This window comes from Pinus tabuliformis, chromosome 2_2, assembly GCF_031772625.1.
Source record: "Pinus tabuliformis cultivar Carrire ecotype Pingquan chromosome 2_2, CPIR1, whole genome shotgun sequence".
Lineage (NCBI taxonomy): Eukaryota > Viridiplantae > Streptophyta > Pinopsida > Pinales > Pinaceae > Pinus > Pinus tabuliformis.
The window spans coordinates 1,008,537,624-1,008,561,322 of NC_142300.1; the positions used below are offsets into that span (position 1 = coordinate 1,008,537,624).

A 23,699-nucleotide genomic window follows, 5' to 3' on the forward strand; every position below is an offset into this window, starting at 1 on the left:
AAACTCAATTAGTAAAAATAATTTGCTATTACCAAATTGTCCAAGGTTTAGTTAAATCTATATACTCTTTGAGATAATTTTTGAGGGCATAAATAGAATTACATCCTTGAAAACCTAATTTTTTTAGTGCATAAATAAAATTACATCCTTAAAAACTTAAGTAAATTATATAGACTACATGGCTCAAGCTGGTAATTCTAACCAATTTTACCAAAAATAAACAAAATTTAAAAATTTAAAATGTAAAAATATATAAAATTGACTTCTAATTTTAAGGAATGTTTACTTGATTTTAGACCAATAAACCAAAACAAAACTTATAATTTTAATACAATAATACCAATTTTTTCCCAAATTTGAAACAAGAAATGCCGAGTAAAAATCCAAATTAGACCGGAAGAAGGGAGAAAAAAGAAGTCAGAAGTGTTTCTATGAACAGATCATGCACCTACAACGATATTCCAATAGCTTTGTGCCAAATTTGAATATCGTATCCGTACTAGCCATCATTCAGGACCCATATGTCCTTGAATGTAAAGTTACATATTCAGACTTTACACCATGAATTCCAAATCTTGTTGAACCGTTGAATATCTGAAACATAGTCCATGCTCTTCACTCTCTGAAGGTTATCATGAGCATGGTAATGTAACGCAATCTCCCTATATCTTTACCAACGAAATTGCAGAGATGTTAACATGGTCATCGTCTTTTTGCCGATTCTTCCAATTGCTTTACAGTAGCGATCGTTTTGGCTTTCTTTTGAAGGAATTCCTGAACATATTTCTCTTCGTACTCCGGGTCGCCAAGTTTACATGGCGGCGTAGAACTCGCAGTGGTCACCATTGATTCCTGCATATATTGTTCCTCCACTTTATTCGCAGAGCAAAATAAAGTCGCTGAACAGTACTCGGAAGCCTTTTCTGGAACAGTGGGTTTATATTTCAATAGCTTCGCGTACTCGTTTAGAACATGGAACATGTAATCGTACACATTCGACATTTTCAATTCATTCAGTATAAATTCCCTGGCTGCCTTTCCAGTCTCCTTTGCCTGCAAAACAATACCCAATTTTCAATTGCCTGTTTAAAGAGGGAATATATTTAAGGGCGAAGCTACTCTGTAATAAAAAATTTCAAGAGTTTGAAAATATTTTCGAAATCGAAAATTTAATAGAGAAGTTAAACAATTTTTGTTTTTTTTCAATTAAATTCTTAAATATGCCCAAAATCTACCATCAATAAAATATGCAATAAACAGTCAATTTTTTTTTTTAATCTTACCTCCTTTTGGTGTTTGTTTCCCCATTTAACAGCAAAATCGATGGAGTCACACAGTTTTTCAGTTTTTACTGGCCAGTAATGTTTTCGAGGAACAAGGCCTCTCAGAAAGAAGTCATAGTATTTTGGTGTGATCAAAAGAGTTGTGGAATCACACGCCAAAATATTCTTCAGGCTCACTGACCACGCGTTTCCTTCCATGAATATCTTGAATCTAAGACAGAAAACGATGCCGCATTCCATAAATATTCCCGCATAAGAATTGATCTTGCAAACTCAACACAGTGTATAAGATGCAGGAAAAGAAAGAAAAAATAGAATTGGGTAATTCGAGAACAGTATATAGTAGAGCTTGCTCAGATCAGTGCAGCGTCCAGATATGTTAAAACTTAAAACCTTCAAACCTGTGTTTTCTAACTGCGGATTTTGCGCCTACGAATATTTTATTACCAGCCATAGCAACATCGATTTAATTAGGTGTTAGACGTTGCCCATCTGGTTTTTTTTGGGAACCTTGAACCTTAATTGGGTGTTATCTGGGTGCTTAGTAACGAGCTCGATTTTAAGAATATTTTAGAGTTGAATTAATAAACAAAATTAAGAGGTAATTTTTTTAATCTCATTGTAATATTGCTAAAATTTAGAAATTTACAATCAGATATCTTTTCACATGTCAAATTGGCCATATTCGATGCAATTGGCCATGTAACTGAAGATCAGGAACATGGACAGCTCTTACACAATTATCGATAAAAATGAAGTGTCTCTTCCGAACTAAATTAAGTTGAAATTTGAGAATATCGTGAGTCGCACGTTACAGACTCGGGGTTAAATTTAAAATGATGGGTTACTCTAGAAGGAGTTTCTGGCTTTAAAATAAAGCACGTGAGCCGTTACTTGTAGGTTTGACTATTAGATTTCCTTAGTAAAGCTGATTTTACTAAAAATCACATGCATTAGTGAATGCCAAGAATTTTTTAGATTTATTCCAAAAGCCAAGTTTACCGGTAAGCATATATGTTTTTTTTTGGTTTAAATTGCGATATACTTTTTGAATATATATATATATATATATATATATATATATATATAATTTTTTTTGGGTTAAACGTAATTAAAAAAGAACTCCAAATATAAATTTAAAGACTTAAATCTCCTATTACCCTATAATGTAACTCTTTAAAAAATATTAAAAAGAAATTATTAGTAAGCATGCATGGCAAAACGGTAATTAGCAAATACCTGTGACCACACTGGTCTGCAAGTTTGGATCCTTGAAACCCTTGTTTCGCCTCTCTACCCCAGTCCTACATATAATAATAACATACATGAAAACTTGGAAATTCATATAAATTTTATCCACATCCATGTGATTCAGTAAACCATAGTACATTCCAGTAATGCATTCAATGCCACATAAATTGATATATACTTCACAAATTGGATATACAGTGAAATATACACTAGTTATATCCAAAAGTATATATACACTATTTGCATCTAAAAATATATATTCCAACCCACACAGCTTTCGAATAGTGGTGTAAAGTGAATTTTTTTTTGTTGTTGTTTTAGATTTAAGATTTTTGTAGTTTATAATTTAGAAAAACTTGAATAGTGGTGTAAAGTGAATTTTTTATTTATTTATTTATTTATTAAGATTTAAGATTTTTCTAGAAAACAGTATTTTTGGATTAATTATATTGTAAAGATTGGATCAATCTTTCACATCAATTATTGTGGTTCATCTTTAAGGTAAAATGAATCACATTAATTGGTTTGAAAAGTAGACTCAATCTTTACAATGTAATTAATCCAAAAGACAATTTTCTAAAATATTCTTTGTTGGATTGCCAATCTATTAAAAATATAAAAATAAACTCACCTGATATAAAAATAAACTCACCTGACCATAAATACGACAGTTCCTTAACATATGATTAATCTAAAAAACAATTTTCTAAAATATTCTTTGTTGGATTGCTAATCTATAAAAATAAACTTACCTGAACATAAATACGACAGTTCCGATGCGGCCTGTCGTTGCACTTCAGAAGTTCCTGCCTCCATCCGGTATAGGGATTGCCTTTCCAGTAGGCAGAGGGATCCCTGTCTTCCCACTTGATTTTTTGGCTACCAATCTGGATATCCTTCACTAGTGGCTCCCATGGTGGTGTCATTATCTCTGGCCTGCAGGATCAGACTAAATATCATCAGCTTCAAATTTTAGTTTGGTGCTGCATGGAATGTTCCCTATGCCTGATTCCTTGAATATGGACTGGTCTTAATCCAATTCCATATGTTTCTAAACTTAATCTCAAGGTTAAGCATGTATGTTGCCCATGGCCAAAGTGTTTGAATTGAAGGTGGAATTTGATGGCCATTCTGTCGTTCGTAGAAAAGCCCACAGTAAGTGGACGAAACAGATCGCCCAGGCCGATTAATCTCAAATTAAAAATGCAAGCATCATTCATTTTAAATGAAAGTCAATTAAATTTGCAGCAATCACATCTGGATTTCTACCAAACCAGTTCAGATAAAGGGCAATTAAGCTACTTTATCTAAATTAAGTGGAAACCATGGTCACTTCCTTGTCAGAGTTTCAGCTATGAAAAACTGTGCATCTACTCGAAACTTTAAAAGTAGTAAATAAATAAAACTGTCTTTAATGGTTGGCCGAATTTGAGTAACCTCCATGTCACATCTCTGTGCATCTTTTTCCAAAACCTTAAAAATTGAGAAAAGGAAACTTGACCTAGCCGAACTCAACCCAATTCCATATGCTACTAAACTTAATCTCAAGCTTAAGCAGGTATGTTGCCAATTGTCAAGTGTTTGAATTGAAGTTATATATTTACAATTTGTTTGAATTGAAGGTCCTATTGCTTTGTGAGTTCTTTCTGTACTTCTGTGCTTCGCAGAAAAACCCACAGTCAGAGGACCAAACAGATCGCCCAAACCTATTCATTTCTAATTAAAAAATAATTGATTTTTTTTCAATTTGGTTGAGTTTAGGTTGGGCCATTTTTAATGTTGAATGGAAAATATTATAATTAAGTTAAACTTAGACTGGGACCAACTCTAATGTTGGATAAAAGAATAATCAGCCTATCAATTAGATCCTACAGATCCTATTAACCTGTAACAGTTCCAATATTGGATAGAAGAACCATGAAGAACCATTTACCGACGAGTAAAATGAAATACTATTCTCCCAAAATAACTCTAGTCAATGACCCCTTTCCTGAAATTTCAACATATTGCATGAAAAAACTAAAACTAATTCCCAACCCAAACGAATTTATCTACCCTTCATGGTCAAACGCTCTTATTAACTAAAACAAATCAATTAAATTTGCAGCAATCCCATCTCGGTGTCTACCGAACCAGTTCAGATAAATGGCAATTAAGTTACTTTATCTAAATTCAATGGGAATCGTGGTTCTGGTTCTGTCCTCGTGAGAATTTCAGCAATGCAAATTTACGCGAAACTTCAAAAATAATAAATAAATAAAACTTGCGCTTTAACAGTTGGCCAAATTTGAATAACTTCCCTGTCACATCTCTGTGCATCTTTCCCCAAAATCTTACATCTTTCCCAGAATCTTAAAAATTGTAAAAATGAAACTTGAACTAGCCGATCTGCGACTTACCATCCCCAGAAAGACCAATCTGGAAAAACAATATCGAATGCATCTTCGCTCCCGCAATAATGAAACATGGCAGGAGGCGGTTTGGCCGGATCCTTATGTCCGGCACGACCAATAACAGGTGTGTCACCACAATTGAACATCAAGTCCAGGTCTGGAACCATTCTGGGATAATATTTCAGTAACTGAGCAATTCCCCAGAAGGTAAACAAATCTCTGGTCTGAAAGGACTTTCTGTACAGCTCGACATACATTTTTCCATCAACAATTGTAAGCCTGAAAGACGCCGAACTCTTTGCGGCCTCAACCATGTCCAACGTAATTCCAGTCTTCGCCCACGGCTTCATGTCCTGGCGAATCCAGTTAAAATACAGCGGGCACGACGCGGTGGACCCATTTCCAGTTCCATGAAAACTTGGCTGCAGAACTGGAGACGACGAGGGCGAACACGCTGCGCCGGGCGCGCACTTTAGAATTTCTTTGGTATGTGCTATTCTCTGCCAGACGTCGTTTGTAATCGCGTTCTGATTTTCCCGAAACAGATTTTTGGCCTCAGTCGATCGTTCTTCCCAAAGGTCATCAGACTGCAATAATGAAACATCAGTTCATAGTTATATAATTCGATTTAGCAGAAACTGGTAATCTGAAAATTCACAGAGCAAAATTCAAAATCGCACCCAATGCTTTATAAAAAAGACGGGGCCGAGTATAATTCCCAAACTCAACAGAATGGAGGCAAAACTAACTGTAATTGGCCCTTTCATCATCTCTCTGATTAGTTCTGCAAGAGATGTTTCTTTAACCAGAACAACGAATCAGTAATTTCTAAAGATACCATTTCGAAATTCGGAAAATAAATTGTTAACTAAATTACTCAAACTAAAATAGTTTGAAAATTCTCTCCAAACTCTGAAAAATCTCTATAAACTTAAGTTTATAACGAGTGTTTATTTATCTGCGAAATCCCGACCTAATTTCTTTGAAGAAATTGCCCTTCCTCTTCTTCGAAGAAATTGCTCTTCTTATTTGAAGAAATTGCCCGATGACTGGACAGGAATATGCGATCAAAATAGAATTCAAGTCTGATACGCGATAGCCTGTTCAATGCCGTGCCTCGGTTGTGTGCTTCGAGCTTTATTCATGGACCAGTACAATACCAAGTGCTGAATGCACATGTAAAAACTTATAGATTAACCAAAAATAAGTACGGAGGAGTGTCCATAAAATTTAAAAATACGTACTGATCTAAATTTTATAATACATCCGCTCCATATAACAAGCTTATATTTAAGCAGTAGTCTAATTAATCCGAGGAATTGCCGGGAAAATTATGGAAATTCTGATTATATTTAGAGAAAATCTGGTAAGGATTTTTGTAAATCTAAATTATAGTTGTTAAACTTCAAAATTTTAGTTCTCTTAAACTTTCTCTGATGAGGTTAAATCTATTTCCATCATCAAAAACACTATTAAAACACTGAATCTACAGAATTTTTTGAAATTTTTTTACTAAATTCCGACTACTTTAACCATGCGGGCAATTCCTCGGCCTTGTTCGACGACTCCAACCTGCCACGGCTACCAAGTAGCCATTCTTTTCTCAGTCCGGGACCGTTATAACTAGCCATCTGGATTTGAAAATTCAGTTCGCCGTTTCATATGAATATATGTACCGCAGTCGTTGCTTCACCATCACGTTGCTTCACCCTCACGTTGCTTTTGCAACCGCAAGGCAATGGTATGTTACCTCTGACATCCGTCATTGTCACCAGGCTGTCCGGAAAGCGTCGGACATCTGTGATTGTCCCCGCGTCGTCCAGAAGGGAGCTCGAGGGCATGTGATTAAATTCAAGGTACCCAGCTATAGCGACCCTGGGAATCCCACCTGTACAAAGCGACAAACACAGTAAAATGGTTGGTCATGCAATTGGAATTATGCGTCACGGATGCGGAGGCGGAGGTCGTACTCAAACATCTTATATCAATTATATTTCGTCTCACCTTCGTCATCAGCCGTATAGTGAAAATAAGGATATATGTTTGTAAAATTTGATTGGCACACCTTAAGTTGCGTGGGCTACTTTTCCTTTATTTTAATTTAAAAGCCTTCCCTCACTAATGGATGGTTACTAAATTATGGATTTATTTATTTATTTTTAATGATTGGATTTTTTTATTCCATAACGATTAGTATTGATTAATGGAAAAGTTAAATTTTATTTATTTATTTATAAATATTAGTATTATTTATAAATTTAGTTGTCGTTAATATTGTGATTTTTATTAATTATTAATTTAGAAAAATTATTTAAATAAATTTTATATTTTAAAAAATTATAAAGAATTATTAATATATAAAAGTAATATTATTTTTTTACTAAATAAATAAATAAATAAATATATATATATATATATATATATATATTAATTTTCTAGTTTTAAGATGTATATTTTGAATTGGTATATGTCTTTTTTAAAATAAAAATGAAATATTTTTAAATAAAAAATAATAAAAATATAATTAAAAATAAAAATGAATATACTTAGTTCCTTATTTTTAATTAAATGCGATAAAAAATATCAATAACAATATTGACTGCCTAGTTTGTTATCGGCATTAACAACTTAAAACATGTGAGAGATGTTTACTCTTACTCTCAACCATAAATAAAATATTTAGATGTTAATGTGCGATATATATATAACCTGTATTTAAATATCCATATTAATTAATTTATTTCAGTATCATACATCTAGTAAATGTCTTTCTATATTTCAATGTAGAAAGAAAAAAATAGTGAATCCAAATATTTATTTGCAAAACATAAATAGAAATGAAAATCTATCTAATTAGCTAATCTAACTAAGAAATAAAGGAATTTGCAACACAAACTAGGTAGACGACGCTACCTAATAACTTGCACTACAAAGGTGAACTATAGTATAAGTACTTTCCTATAAAATAAAACTTAGAATAGCATATTTTATATTAAAAGAGGAATACACAAGTTCAAATTGCAATTATAAAGATAATCTGTAGAGACTCGACAAGGATCCACATATGCTTGGTCATTAAACTACAATATACACAAACATATGCCCTTCATATTGGACCAGTTAAACAACTTTGTAATACATAGATTGACTTCTTCCTTGACTAATCTTTTAATATTACAAACATTAACCTTATAGAGGTTATATAATATAGGGGAGGGTGTATTGAACCATGAATAGCACTTGACGACACACAAAGTTGTATTTACAACCCAAAAAAAGAGTAGGGCATAATGCCATCGACAAAGACAACTCTCACTGACATGGGTAACTACTTGTATGTTCGCATAGGATATTTTCATGGCATGCATGAAAATATCCATTTCAATTTCCAAAACTTCGAAGTTGATTAAATATTCAATTGTTGCTTTTTTATATGTGTTTCCGCCTTGTGTTTGACTGGAGCATTAACTTCGAGTTGGTGCCCTCCTTGTCTAACATAGGAGCCATCTCAAGCCACCAACATTGATCCATCTCTAACCACCCAAAAACAAAAACCATGTGGCATATTTTACCTTGGGGATGCATAGATATGACATCTATTGATTTGGGTAAATATATCTTTACTAGGGTTACATGATTCGATACTCATATTAGAAAAATCAAGCTCTAGCTCAAATAAATCATTAAAATTAAAGGAAAAGCATTGAAATTAGCAACATCACACATCATCAACATGTAATGACCCTAATGCAAGTGATTGTGATAAGACGGGAATGATAATAAGCTATAATAGGGAGTAGAAAAGGAAAAACGCAAACTTCCGATAGTAGTAAAGTATTGAAAATGAAGGCTCAACGTCTTCCCCACACCTGAGACTTTGCAAGTCCTCATGCAATATTGGGTGAATAGCTAAAACTAGATCCAAAAATGTTCCTCAAAATGGATCAAAACGACGTTACCAACACCTCCCCTAATAATCATAATACAAGGGTATATTTCACATATCTCATCTTACTTGCCTCTTTAATCTAGTTTATGACATTTATAATACTTGTAAACCTAATTTACATTTCATATATATGGGTTATGGAACATTATACATAACAAGAGAAAAAACTAATAAAATCATAATAGGACAAAAGCATTTTATAGTGTGAACCCAAGGATGATAAAACCCACTCAAAACAATGAGATTTAGTAGTTCAACAAAGTTACAACTTCTAGACAAGTTGGTGATCATTGGAATTCCTATGAATAAAACTTAGAACACCAGGGAAAACTACCCATAAGCCATTTAATTCACCAATTACTCATCTCTAACATGGTATCATATTGTTGAAACTCTCAATCCTATTGCTCTTATGACCTTCGTGTGCTACCCAGTATTTAACTCTTCATAGTTTCCTCCAATTTCACTTCCTCACATGATCCTTATCCATGCCAATCTAAGAACTACTTTTCTTATTATACCTACTCAAGTTGATGGAATCAATCTTCTATTAAATGCATGCTAATTGGGATTGCAAACAAGTATAATTAGTAGACCTTTAATGAAGGGATACTAAAAAACTCCTATTTGATACTCTCATCACTATTATTATCTTACATAGATGTCAAGTTTGGGGATGGATTTTATCTAGATAATATTTAAGAACAATTGATCAAATCCAAAAGAATTTTGTACCTTATAATCTTGTTATTACAAGTGTACACCCTATCCTATCCTCCTTATAGAAGCAATCCTCTCCCTCATTGAGTGTGTGGCCTAATATGCTTGGTCTAGTCATTTGAGGCCCATGACATATCGTCTTTCTTAAGATTCAAAGACAATTTTCTAACCAACTTATCAACTTCCAATAAATCAATCTTGTAATTCTATTGAATCAAAAAATTCATAATGTTAGCACGGTACATGATTGTAACACGCTCTAATATTCCCAGCTTCAACTAACCTATTTTTTTTTGTTTTTACTAAGATTAATATACTCTTATCCAATGTCTTTATTTTTCTTATGTACTTCAATTGGGCTACGTATCATTGAAGCTATAATCGATTAAGGCATTACCATGTGAGCCATATGTGCTAATATATTAGCAAATATTTTATACTCGATTATTTTGGAGTTCCAAATCACGAATTAATATTTATTTATCATATTCTTACCTGTTAACTATATATGATTAGCTTTTCATGGGAAATCCAAAAGTAATTAGATTATTAACCTGTGATTATTATGTCTTGGTACATACGTAATATCGATCATGCTCTTATGATTCTTCGGGATCCGACGACCCACACTCTTCCACGTGAGTTGATACCAGTCCTATGATTTCCCTGAACTCTTTAGACTCATCGATTGTCAATTGATATGGTCTGGTGAATTAAATTTTTACCTCGGGAAAAGAGAGATCATCCTATGGTCATGATTCCTAGGGTTTAGATCGATGGCGTGGATAAGGTCCTTTAGTTATGGGTGTAACCAACTACCACCCACTGCATCATTCCTCTCCCATTTGCACCATTCACTCTTGTTGAGATGAATCTCTGCAACTTATTCTTGGTTACTTGCAGATATTTCTTTTCATTAGTCAAGTTCCTCCCTCTCCTAGAGGAAAGTTCAACATTTGAACCATATTCCACAGAATTTCTTTCATGCTACCAGATACATTTCTTGCCTTTTCTACATACAATGTTTTAATTAAGAGCATGTTCCTTCTCCCTTCTACATTTTTTTTGTTGTTCATGGTGCAAGGTTAGCAATGTTTTCCAAGCTACTTCCCATATTTCATGGATAGGTTAAATGTAAGGAAAAACTCCCACCGCACCCTTAAGAGTGTATGTGGTGCTTTGTGATTCGGCATACCAATTTTGAATTAACCTTCAAGGGATTGGTATTGCAGTTTTTCTCCAAAAAAAAGGTTACCAGTACTGTACTAACCCAATTTTGATTTTCTAGATTTCCTTTAGTTGCTTACTAGTCATATTCGAATTTTTCCATGGGTTACGTATCACTCGATGAGCATAACTTCATCTTCGCTTCGAAAACCCCCACTGACAAAATCCTCTTTTGCAGTTTGCTTTGCTAGGTATTTGAGAGCTCGAAAACCTATATATATATATATATTAATTCCAGGGAAAACCTGTGTAGCCATAGTTGTATAGGGATGCTACCCCTTTTTAGGTAATAACATTCTGACCATAGCTAGGGTTATTTACTGCTATATTTGTTTTTACTTTAAAATCCCAAATAATTATTGAATTGGTTATTATTTTCTAATCCCACGTTAATTTCTTCACCTTGATTTAATTTTTATACAGGACTATAGAAAAGGTTCACTTCATGTACTGATTTCACAGGTAAAGACCCATTCCTCATACCCTTGTTTTATTTTATTTTATTTTCATTCAATAATATGACAGAATTTAACTTGGTGGCCTTGCAGGTGAGGCTCTCTTCTTGATTTCCAAGGGTCCAATTTAGTTGCAACATTGCGAGTTTTGCAGGTTTTAATATCAAACTCTTGCTTGTCTCCAGGTGTCTGTGAGTCTCGTGTTTAGTTTTTCGACTAGAATTTCTTTGGAATAAGTATTTTGTACATTAATTTTTACTTGGGTTATAGTTCAGAACTATATTGGTGCCATAGCCACGATTCTCTGGCCCTATACAAAAACTCATAAGGTTTTCATAATTTATTATGGCAAGCGACGAAGAGTAAATTGTATTTGTTCATCTATAATTACCCTTCATTATTTTATTACAAAGAATGTGTGGCAAAACTATCTAATACACTATCGCTTTACTTTGTCCATGGCCTAAGAGTAAATTATCTTTTTATGTATTAACTATTGTTCCTTCTTTTCCTCATAATGTATGAATTTTATTAGATAAATTGTTACCTTAAATAGTTTTGTTTTGTTTTCATTTTTTTTTGTTTTTGTTTTTTTTTGTTTTTGTTTTTTTATTTTTATTTTGTTTTGTTTTGTTTTGTTTTTTTTTTGGTTTTCTTGTTTTTGTTTTGTTTTGTTTGTTTTTTTTGTTTTGTTTTTTTTTTTTCCCAGTTGTCCTTATCACCAACAAATATTTATATAATTTTACTTTGAATTTTACTTCCCATTGTATATGAATTTTTTTTCCATAGAAGCTATACAATGTTGTCACTACTGTGACTGTCTTGCACATAATGCTCTTTTTGGGTTGTATTAGCATGAAACATGGTCACTGCTATAATAGTTTAGCATTATACGACCTGTTTACTTATAGGGTTCATGTTATAGAATTCATTTTCCAACATTCAACTTTGTAATAATCGATATATCTTATTTGTATCCCTTCTTTTCTGTTTCTAGCTAATATAGAATTTATAAGTGAAACCCCACCCCAATACCTGCTTGAATTATTTGAGTGTTCTTTTCTGAACTCAAGACTATTTCTCTAGGTTGCTGGTTAATTAGCTAGGTCTGGTAACTAACCTAGGTTCAAAGGGTTTTTCCTTTTTCTTTTTCTTTTTTAAAATCAACTCAAATCATACCAATTGGTATATATTCATTACAATTTCTTTATGTTTGAAAAAGATTCACCAATTCATTAATAGATAGAAACATCTAATCTTGAGATAATAATACACAACAATATGAAATACTGATCTTTTCTTTAGTTTGGCCTAGTCACAAAATCACAAGGAAAAAGAGTGCTCCACCCAACCGATGAGTGTTGTGTCTGCACAATAGGACCCCCCCCGAGCTAGTTTCTTCCTGCAACAGTTACTTGACAGTGACCCAATCATATTTGTCCAGAGGCCTCAAGACCTTTCCAGTCTAACCTAGGAAGTCAGATTAATGAGTCTATCTTAAGGATCCCACTGGCCACCCACCATCTCAAGGATACCCCAATTGGCAGCGTCCTTCCAACCTTCAACAACATCATGTTTTAGGTGCCAAAGCTTGAAGCTTTAGCTCCTCTCTTAGACCTCCTTCAACCAAGTACCTAGTCTCTAAGGCCGCCTCATATTTTCCTCCCTCTCACCCTCTTGGCTTCCTTGCCCCAACTGAGATCATTTATCTCTGGGGGGGAATAATTGTCTTAACTGTCCAGTAAATGAAACTCTCTTTTAGCACCTTTTTCCCATAATTTTATGGTTGTCCATATATTGTATTAAAAATTTAAAATCAATAAGTTCATTTACATAAAATAATAACATTATGTTTTTACCTTCCACCTTCGCCTTTCCTGGCCCATAGTTTTATCAATCCATTTGCAGTAAAACAAAACGTTTAAATCTTTACCGAGAGGTGTTACAATGATACAATGGTGCTCCAATTCATTGGTCTTGGAGTAGGCTTGGAAAAGAATATTCTTATTAAATTGAGTTATCTCTTTGCAACTTCTTGAAATTCTTTGAGATTCATTGATATCATTTTTGTCTGTGTTGGGATGATTTTATATCCAATAGAGATTACCTCAATCCCTAATGAGGAAACCCTTTGATTATGGCTTTTAAAGAGAAGTTGTTTTGGGATCTGCAAAGGAGGAACGAACTTGAACAAGGTTAAGGGATACAAACCTATATACTTCCATGAAATTTCATTAAAAGTTTTACTATTTCTTAAACCTATGGATGAATTCCAAATAGAACCGAACTAAGGATAGACACAACTATTTGAATCCAAAAAATAGTAATAGTTACGATAAACTAGAGAAACCTCAAGATGAATCATTGTCTTGTTCTGTGCATTTTTCCACAAGCTTTTGAGGTAGCCTTCCCTAACTGTTGCCTAGTGATTCTAGGCTTGAGAAGATACAAAATAAAGTATGGAAACCTAGAAGGGATGAAAATTAAAAAGATCCAAAAAATGAAAATAAGTAAGTAAGAGAAGGGAAGGATCTAGTATAATATGGCCAAACTCCTTCACTTGAAATTGATTAAGCTAATCAAAGATATGCCTAACACAAAGGGAAAAATTCTAGGTTTACAAAAGGGGATAGAGAGTGAAGAATCGTCGAATGGAGACATACATTGTATAAGTTAATGTTCATTCCCCAAAAGATAGAAATCTCCCCTTAGACCAAATCTTTGCAGATGTAGTTGAGCCCTAAGGTTGCATGGACAATGTTGATGGGAGGTCCAAGAGAATTAATGGGAATACCAATGTTGTCATCCCCACTAAAACTAGGATATGTTATTTCCCAATTTTAGCACCTACACACTCCATTATCCCATTTATGAAACACATAATATAATCTGATCCTTCAACAACCAAAATGAAGATTAATGAACACATGCTTAAGGTACTACAAAGGATCATTCAATCTCTCAAACTGATGCAAATGGAATGATGAACTATTTTCTCAATTGTGAGAGAATAAATGTTATGAGAAATCATCAATATTAACTTAGATTTATGGGATATAACATGTATTCAAATCTCAAGGTTTGAAGATATGTTAGCCCGCTTGTCTCCCACATATTTGAGGTGTCTTTTGACATGGAAATAGGATGAATGTGAAATAAATTTGGAATCCTTTTTAATCCAAATGCTAATTTTTGTCAATTTATTTCCCTTCAAATTCATAAATCATTCATTGCTTTGATGATGGCTATGGAATCTCCAACATTTTAAAATAAGTTGGTAATTTCCTCCTATGCAACTAATATCCCTTACATGGTGAGTAAGTCTTTTCCTAGTTATAATAACTTGTCCTAATCCCTATGCAAAAGTGGATACTTTTTTCTCCCAATATCAAGAATTAATCACATAATTCATGTGTGGCAAACAAAATAAACTATATATACTAATAAGAAAACACCTAACATGAAGTGTATGAAAGCATGTTGCAAGAAATTAATGAGACCTTGAAAAGAATTATGCATAATTGACAAAAGAAGTGTGAATCGAATAATGACACTGGATGAGGCCATCAAGAACACATGCCCACAGGAATGTGTGCTCATTCCTAGGAATGCATATGTGTTCCTAGGAATCAACTACCAACTAGGATGCATGATATGAATAGAAAGAGGTATATGCCCATGGTATTGAATCATGTAAAGGTGACATAGAGAATATTATAAATAATGAATCTCACCTTGCAAAAGGATAGATTGGTCCACCATGATGTAATAATAAAAAGTTCGGATGTATTCAATACATATTTTTTCAATGTTTTTTCATGATTAGTTTCTTGGAAGATTTACATTCCTCCCCCCTCCCTTCTTCTCTAAACATTCAAGGTTTTTGGATCTTATTTTGAGCTTACCATTAAGTGTAGTGATAAGAAAATACAAAATGACTCTCTAGTATTCATAAACTTACCAATTAAATTTATTATTTTATTTAAAGTTTGATTATTTTCCATGTACAAATCTATTGGGAATGATTTAGGGTTAGAACTAGGTTAAAAAACACACATACACATTTTTCTAAATAGAATAAATTTTATGTATATTTAAAATTTTTCACAATTTAATAAAGCAATATTATATACACATTTTTATTTGTAAATAAGTGAATATTTTAAAAGTGAAAATTAAATTATAAGAAAACATATTTTATTTATTTATTGAGACACAATAAAAATTTAAATAAAATAATTTAAAAAATAATTCTAGTTTCCATAATATTTTCCAAATAATAAACATATTATTAAATATATAAAACTATTTCCATAATATTTTCCAAATAATAAAAAAAATATTAATATATAAATATTTTTTCAAAAATATTATATATAGATAAATGCCTACACGGATTTTAAAAAATTATTAAAATATAAATATTTTTTTCAAAAATATTATATATAGGTAAATGCCTAAAGGAATTTGAATCTTGAATCCCAAGATTTAAATAACGCTTCATAACACATGATCACCAATTGAACTCCCACCTGGGCTTATTTCAACCATATATTAATTTATTATCAATTTAGAAAAGAAATAGATTTTTATTAATATTGTCAAATTTAATTATATAAACCAAACTGAAGCTCTCATTCATATTAAGAATGTTGAGAGTTGTTTTTGGTAAAAAAAATCACATTAAAATTTGTGGAAGCCTTTGGAATCATCTAATGTGTCTGGTGTGGTTCATCGTAAACACAAATTATTTCTAATGTGATTTTTATAAAAAAACTGTCAAACATATTTTATATAATTATTTTTCTATTTTAAAATATATATATTTATATATAAAATAAACATAAACAAAATACCATAATATTATCTAAGTAAATTAACAATAATAATTTAATTTAATCTAAATTTCATTAAAAAAATTAATATATAATTTAAAAATTGAAATATGAAATAAATATTTGAATATTTAAACTTTAACAAAAAAGATATAAAAGACATGTGAATTTTTAAAATGAGAAAAAATTATAAAAGAAACACGCCTTTTTAAAATGGGAAAAAATTATAATTAGTTAATTTCTTGCGATGTATCATGATCATCTAGCTAGCCAAAATTCATTTGGCTACACACTTAGCCCGAAGCCAAGACAAAAAAAATCTTAAATCTGAAATAAACCAACTTACGATAAAAACAGAATGAAAATGGTAGGGAGCAATATAATTTATTTATAAAAATCCTCCAAAAAAAATAGTCCTACAGTTTCACAATCAAACCATCAAATCCAACATGCACTAGACTCTATTGGGCTGTAAATCCCTCGTCGACTATTCCTTCTACAATATCTTCTACACCTTCGGCCAACATGCACTAGACCCCACTAGTTTGTAAATCCCCATCGACCATTCCTTATACAATATCCTCTACACCTTGACTCTGCTTCACAACCTGCCTCCACTAATGGGACTTACCTTACCTAGGGTGTGATCCATATTTGAGATTTGACCTGAACTTGTAGCAAAATGAATTCGCTTGTTCAATATTTTGAATGGAAATTATATCCCACACATAGTGGCCCTCGTTTATCTCCATATGGCTAGCAGTTTATTTTCCCTTTTTAGCGAGAGCTTGGTATGTGAGCCTAGAACTCACATACCACTCAATGGCAGCAAACTTAATGTTTCATTGTGTTGCACAGGTACTATGAACTATTTCCTCACGCCAATATGAACGCTTCGTTTTGTGTAGAGAAGAGCCCTTCCTGTAAACTTCATCACTTAGGATGCATGCAATGGAAGCAATTTGCTATTATAAAACAAAGTAAAAATGGAATTGATAAAGCGACCTGGTGCTGAAGAGGGAAAATATGTGAAATCGTAGCCATAAACTGGATTCTGAAGCTGAGTTTGTGCCTCATACGATATGGTAGCCATTGCTTCATATCGTTCTTGAACTGGTAAGTGCATCAACAACTCAGAAAAGTTGCTTGCTCCTAAGATCTGAAGACCCTACGTATGGATGTATGGAGTCCAGTGTATGGATAAAGAACTCTGCGTGGGTGTTCAAAATTCAAAATTCAAAATTTAAATTTCAAATAGGAGGGACTGCATTAGCCATCCCATCAACAAAATTTTAATGACTCTGCTGGTTCTTGTCAGTCTAGGTGAGCCCCTAGGAATATGGATACAGATGTATACGGATGTGAAGTGATTGCTAGTTTTTCGAATTTCATAGGGATGGGTCACCATGTTTATGTAAACGGACAGCAACAGAGACGAGAGGGGGCCTATAACGCCCTGGCAGTTTGGGCAGGGCGCGCTCCACAATTCACACAGCAGAGACATGACCCGCGGGCGAAACGGGCAGGGCGACCCGTGCACGATGACCCGACGGGCGGTTGGCGGACAGCGGTTGGGCGCGGTCACCCGGTAAGGCAGAGGCTTGGTACACGGGTGCGGTCACCCTACCGGGCAAACAGACGCACGGAGATAAGTTCGGGTGGGCGAACAAGGACCGGGCGACATATTGGATGGGCGACTCGAGGGTGCACCGCACACAATGGGCGGGCGACCCATGGGCGACCCGCGCCGAAGGACGAGATGACCGGGCGATGGCACACGAGATGGAAGAGTGATGGGCGCAGGCGGAGTTCGGCGAGGTGACAGAACGTGGCTGCAGTAGGCGGAAGTATGGTTCGTGGGCGACCCGGGTAGGGCGACCCACCATGCGACGGACGACGAACAGCGGACGAGCGAACAGCAAAGTGCGACAGCAAGGTGGCAACGCGGCGTGAGGCGGACACAACGGACATCAAAGGATGGTGGACGGGTGCGACAATCTCACGAGCTGGCTACGACGATCTTGAGGAACACTTCCAAACTACATATGAAATAATGCGGAGGGAGTCCGAAAGTTTATAAGGGCGTAGGTCGCCCTTGCCTTAAGGCAAGGGCCGACCTGCCCATAAGTTATTAAGGGGCTTCAACGCATGATTTCGGGGGTCGGCTTGAGTGTTGACACCCCTCAAACGAATGAGCATGAGAGCGTATATATACTTGGCGCTGAGGTTCATTTGGAGGCAAGCAATTCGAGCTCGCTCTCTCTACATACACACAGAGGTAAAGAGGACGCAGGTTAATGCGCACATCTCATGCGCATGAGATAAGTGCGCAGTCTTTTACCGAGCTATCTTGTGGACGGGCGGTGAAGTGTTAAACGTGCAGGCCGAGATTGGTTAAGGTTCGGTACACGGGTGACACGGTTTAGTGCGCAGGCCGAGTTGGGGAGTTCGTGGCTCGGGTGAGCACACCCCGCCAAAGGTTTATGTACACGGTTGTAAGGGCGTGGCCCATTATTTGTAAACAGATTTGAAGTGTTGGCCGTGGTTGAGCCCGGCACACTTGTTGTATCTTGTATTATTGGAAACAGTTCTATAATATATTGTTTGGGCGAACTCGTTCGGGAGTTTCCCCTCCCATATAACAAATGTGCAAGTGTTATTGATGCGGTTTGATTATATGATTGTTATGAACAGTTGTAATGATTATGAATGTCGAAGAAGTTTAAATGCATTCTATTTAATTGTGAATTGGAATTAAGTTTATTGTTGTGGAAGGCGTAGTCCATAAATGTGCATTTGGTTAAAAGTGGGCGTTCGGTGGTGCCGCACCCCGCCGGGCACGGTGAAAAAAAATTGGCCGTAGACTTGGGGGCGTGACAGGTGGTATCAGAGCTTGGTCGAAGAGCTGGTGTTGAAGCATTAAAACTTGGAAGTTGGCAGGGTTCTTGCAGGTGACTTGGAGAAGCCAATGAATGGTCGAAACAAGGTCGCAAAAGAAGATGGCCGCTAACTCTCAAGCCGGGTCTAGTCATACAATGAAGGATCCCGTGAAGGATCCTCATCTTGAGTTCATGGGAAAGGTGATTGAAAAGATAGAGGCTTTGGAGTCTTCTTGGAATCAAGATGTGGACTCTCTTACTAAAGAACGAGAAGCAATCTTGAAGGTCAGAGAAGAACTGCTGGAACTCCGTACTCAACACGAAGAGCTCAAGACACAATTTGAATACACAGATCTTCTGTGTACACAATTGGAAGGAAGAGTCAAAGAGGTCGAAGAATCGAGGGATCAAGGCCTTGTAGAAATCACAAACTTGAAAGGGACTCTTGACAAGGTAAATAAGAGTCTTGATCAAGCCAAGGACGAGATTGTGGTATTGAAGAGGGTCGTGAGGTATAACTCAGGTGGAGGAGTACCTCATGTGAAGGTCAAAGAGCCGGAATCTTATGACGGTACAAGGAGTGCAAAAACTCTTGGTAACTTCTTGTGGGACATGGAGCAGTACTTGGAACGGTTGAGTCTACCCGATGGTGAGACACAAGTCAAGGTGGCAGCTCAATTCCTAACAAATGATGCCAAGATGTGGTGGCGAAGGAAGGTAGATCAGATTATCAACGGTAATGCTGATGACATCACTTCATGGGATGATATGAAGAAAGCTTTGCAAACCCATTTCAGTCCTCAGGATGAAACATGGGAAGCAAGGACAAAGATTAAATTCATCAAACAAACCGGAAGCTTGCAAGCATATCAGCGAGAGTTTTCAAGTGCAGCCTTGGAACTTCCCGACATGGCGGAAAAGGACAAAGTGTTCAACTTTATTATTGGGTTGAAACCTTGGGCCCGCAACGAGGTGAAGAGACAGAAAATTAGAACACTTGAAGAGGCTTTTGCTGCGGTTGACAAGCTGGTGGACCACTATGATGAGACTTCTAATGAGAAAAAGAAGTCCGACAAACCGAAAGACAAAAAGAAGGAGGATGCTCCGAAATCAGAGGATGGTGCAAAGATGAAGAAGCCTTTGAAGTGTTGGTTATGTGAGGGACCACACATGGTGAAGAATTGCCCATCTAAACCAAAGATAGCTACTGTTACACAACCTGCTGAGGAGGATGACAATGCTTCCGTGGGGATGATGCAGATACTTGGTGCAGCTGCAACTACGGAGGTGGCTTCTAGAAGAGATCCGGAAAGGAATAGGTTGGAATACATACAGATGAAGATTGGTGGAGCTGATGTACTCACTATGGTTGATAGTGGGGCTTCACATAACTTCATGAGTGAAGACACCGCAAGGAGACTTGGGCTGAAATTTGTACCTGCTAAGGCACAAATGAAGACAGTAAATTCTCCTCCGATGGCGATCCTTGGTATGGCCGAAAAGGTGGATACTACACTTGGTGCATGGACCGGAAAGGTGGACTTCACCATAGTGCGGATTGATGACTATGAGGCAGTATTGGGGATGGAGTTTATGAAACAGTTTGAAGCTATGGTTGTGCCACATTTGAGGAAGCTCTTCATTTACGATGGAAGGGAAGATGTGCCCATTGGTGTTCCAACCATTGGTGTAACAAAACCCGATCGTAAGTTAGGGGGAATGCAGATGGAGGACAAGGTAAAAGTGGACAAGAGGTTGTCTACGATGGAGGCAAAAATTACAGAACAATCTGTGATCATCCGAACACTCTCAGATAGCATCTCGGACTTATCGAGAAGGCTAGAGTTGGTGGAGGACGATGATGATGATGATGAGCTATATGTGAGGCCGAACATCCAGAAGGAAGATCGGGAAGCATATCTACAAAGGATGGAGGTTGAGGATCCTGATAGATGGATCGAACTGATTAGTGAGGGAGAGCCCCCAGGCTCTTCTCGCTCCACATCTTCTTAGATGACATAGAAGATGGGGCTCATTGTTAAGCTGCTCATGGCAGTGAGCCCTCAAACTTGGATGAGCAGGTATGGTGGTCATTACATGCTGCAGAAAGATGGGGTTTCCATGGACCTGGGCATGGAACCATGAAGTTGAGTGTTGGCACATGGTTGGATGTGTGACACTTGGTATACATGGGCAGTTAGCTCATGGAGATGTCTTGGTGGAGGAATCACTAAGGCGGAATGTTGTCGGGACGACAACGTCTTCAGGTGGAGGAGAGTGTAATGCCCTGGCAGTTTGGGCAGGGCGCGCTCCACACTTCACACGACAGGGACATGACCCACGGGAGAAACGGGCAGGGCGACCCGTGCACAATGACCCAACGGGCGGTTGGTGGACAGCGGTTGGGCACGGTCACCCGGTAAGGCAGAGGCTTGGTACACGGGTGCGGTCACCCAACCGGGAAAACAGACACACGGAGATAAGTTCGGGTGGGCGAACAAGGACCGGGCGACATATTGGATGGGCGACCCGAGGGCGCACCGCACACAATGGGCGGGCGGCCCGTGGGCCACCCGCGCCGAAGGACGAGACGACCGGGCGATGGCACACGAGACGGAAGTGTGATGGGCCCAGGCAAAGTTCGGCGAGGCGACAGAACATGGCTGCAGCGGGCCGAAGTATGGTTCGTGGGCGACCCGGGTAGGGCGACCCACCATGCGACGGACGACGGACAGCGGACGAGCGAACAACAAAGTGCGACAGCAAGGTGGCAACACGGCGTGAGGCGGACACAACGGACAGCAAAGGATGGTGGATGGGTGCAGCAATCTCACGAGCTGGCTACGATGATCTTGAGGAACACTTCCAAACTACATATGAAATAATGCGGAGGGAGTCCGAAAGTTTATAAGGGCGTAGGTCGCCCTTGCCTTAAGGCAAGGGCCGACCTGCCCATAAGTTATTAAGGGGCTTCAACGTATGATTTCGGGGGTCGGCTTGAGTGTTGACACCCCTCAAACGAATGAGCATGAGAGCGTATATATACTTGGCGCTGAGGTTCATTTGGAAAGGCAATTCGAGCTCGCTCTCTCTACATACACACAGAGGTAAAGGGACGCAGGTTTATTGCGCACATCTCATGCGCATGAGATAAAGTGCGCAGTCTTTTACCGAGTTGTCTTGTGGTTGAAAGCGGTGAAGTGTTAAACGTATCGTGCAGGCCGAGATTGGTTAAGGTGCAGCACACGGGTGACACGGTTTAGTGCGCAGGCCGAGTTGGGGAGTTCGTAGCTCGGGTGAGCACACTTCGCCAAAGGTTTATGTACACGGTTGTAAGGGCGTGGCCCATTATTTGTAAACAGATTTGAAGTGTTGGCCGTGGTTGAGCCCGACACACTTGTTGTATCTTGTATTATTGGAAACAGTTCTATAATATATTGTTTGGGCGAACTCATTCGGGAGTTGCCCCTCCCATATAACAAATGTGCAAGTGTTATTGATGCGGTTTGATTATATGATTGTTATGAACAGTTGTAATGATTATGAATGTCGAAGAAGTTTAAATGCATTCTATTTAATTGTGAATTGGAATTAAGTTTATTGTTGTGGAAGGCGTAGTCCATAAACGTGCATTTGGTTAAAAGTGGGCGTTCGGTGGTGCCGCACCCCGCCGGGCACGGCGAAAAAAAATTGGCCGTAGACTTGGGGGCGTGACAGGGCCCATCTAGCCACGTCAACAAGCCCAAACAACTTACAATCAAGATAAGCTCGGCGAATTTATACGGGTTTTGAATTCATGGTAGAGTAATGGATTATAAATAAAGTTTTTATTTTGGGAGGGGTGATGTGAGGAATTGGTAATTAGGTCAGGTTTGTATTGTAGTGGGTATTGAAACCATTTAGTGATTGATATAAGCTTTATGGATTATAAATAAAAAGGTCATTGAGAAGTGTTTGAGTTGTTGTTTTTATTTTTCTATATCATTGAAGTTTTTGGTTATCCTTAACACTAATGGAAATCTAATTCCATAAAAACAATGAAAAATAAAAGGTGCATATAAAAATTGAAAAAAATTGAATTGAGGAAAGGTTATTAAACATATTTTAAAATTTACCAATTTAAATGAATGAAATACTTATGTGTGATGTATCTCATTAGGTTTAAATGATAAACAAGAAATTAATATAAATATAGGATATACCAATAACATTGAGTTAGTTTGAGTTAGTTATATTATTAAAAAACATATACTTAAATTATGGTATTTACCTAATGTAACTAAATTCTATGAATAATAATGATTTAACTAGAATACTATTTAATTGTTTTTTAATAATATTGGAATTATAAACTATTAAGTAATTATAGATTATTTAATAAACTTAAATTATTGTATATAACTTATTATTTTAATTTCGAATGGGCCATTATATTAAAATCATTAATAAAAATGATATATTTTAAAGAACAAATAGAGAAGATCTAGTTTACCAATGGACCCTTAGGTTAAATAATTATTATTAAATATATACACAATTACCCATTGTAACTAAATTCTAAGAATAATAGTAATTTAATACTATTTATTTATATAATTTAGGATTAATAATAAATATGGATTATTTAATAAACATGAAGATAGAATTTATTAAGGACCATTATATTTAAATAATAAATATGGATTATATAAATTACATTTAAATAAT

The 23,699-nt window shown here is 36.1% G+C and overlaps 1 protein-coding gene across 2 annotated transcripts; it reads right to left on the reverse strand.

Moving 5' to 3' along the window:
• Positions 1 to 384: 384 nt before the first annotated feature.
• On the reverse strand, positions 385 to 6,246 carry LOC149196788 (uncharacterized). 2 transcript variants are annotated; one of them, XM_089405637.1, is made up of 7 exons: positions 5,901 to 6,246; positions 5,608 to 5,711; positions 4,934 to 5,514; positions 3,287 to 3,470; positions 2,523 to 2,587; positions 1,284 to 1,494; positions 385 to 1,053 (listed from the first exon to the last, which is right to left on the reverse strand). In XM_089405637.1, exons 2-7 carry the CDS (start codon positions 5,695 to 5,697, stop codon positions 703 to 705), a joined length of 1,482 nt encoding a protein of 493 aa, XP_089261763.1. In that variant the 5' UTR covers positions 5,698 to 5,711; positions 5,901 to 6,246; the 3' UTR covers positions 385 to 702. The 2 variants fall into 2 exon arrangements, with proteins under 2 accessions (XP_089261763.1, XP_089261762.1); XM_089405636.1 differs by having other exon boundaries at positions 5,608 to 5,726; positions 5,901 to 6,245.
• Between the last annotated feature and the right edge of the window lie 17,453 nt (positions 6,247 to 23,699).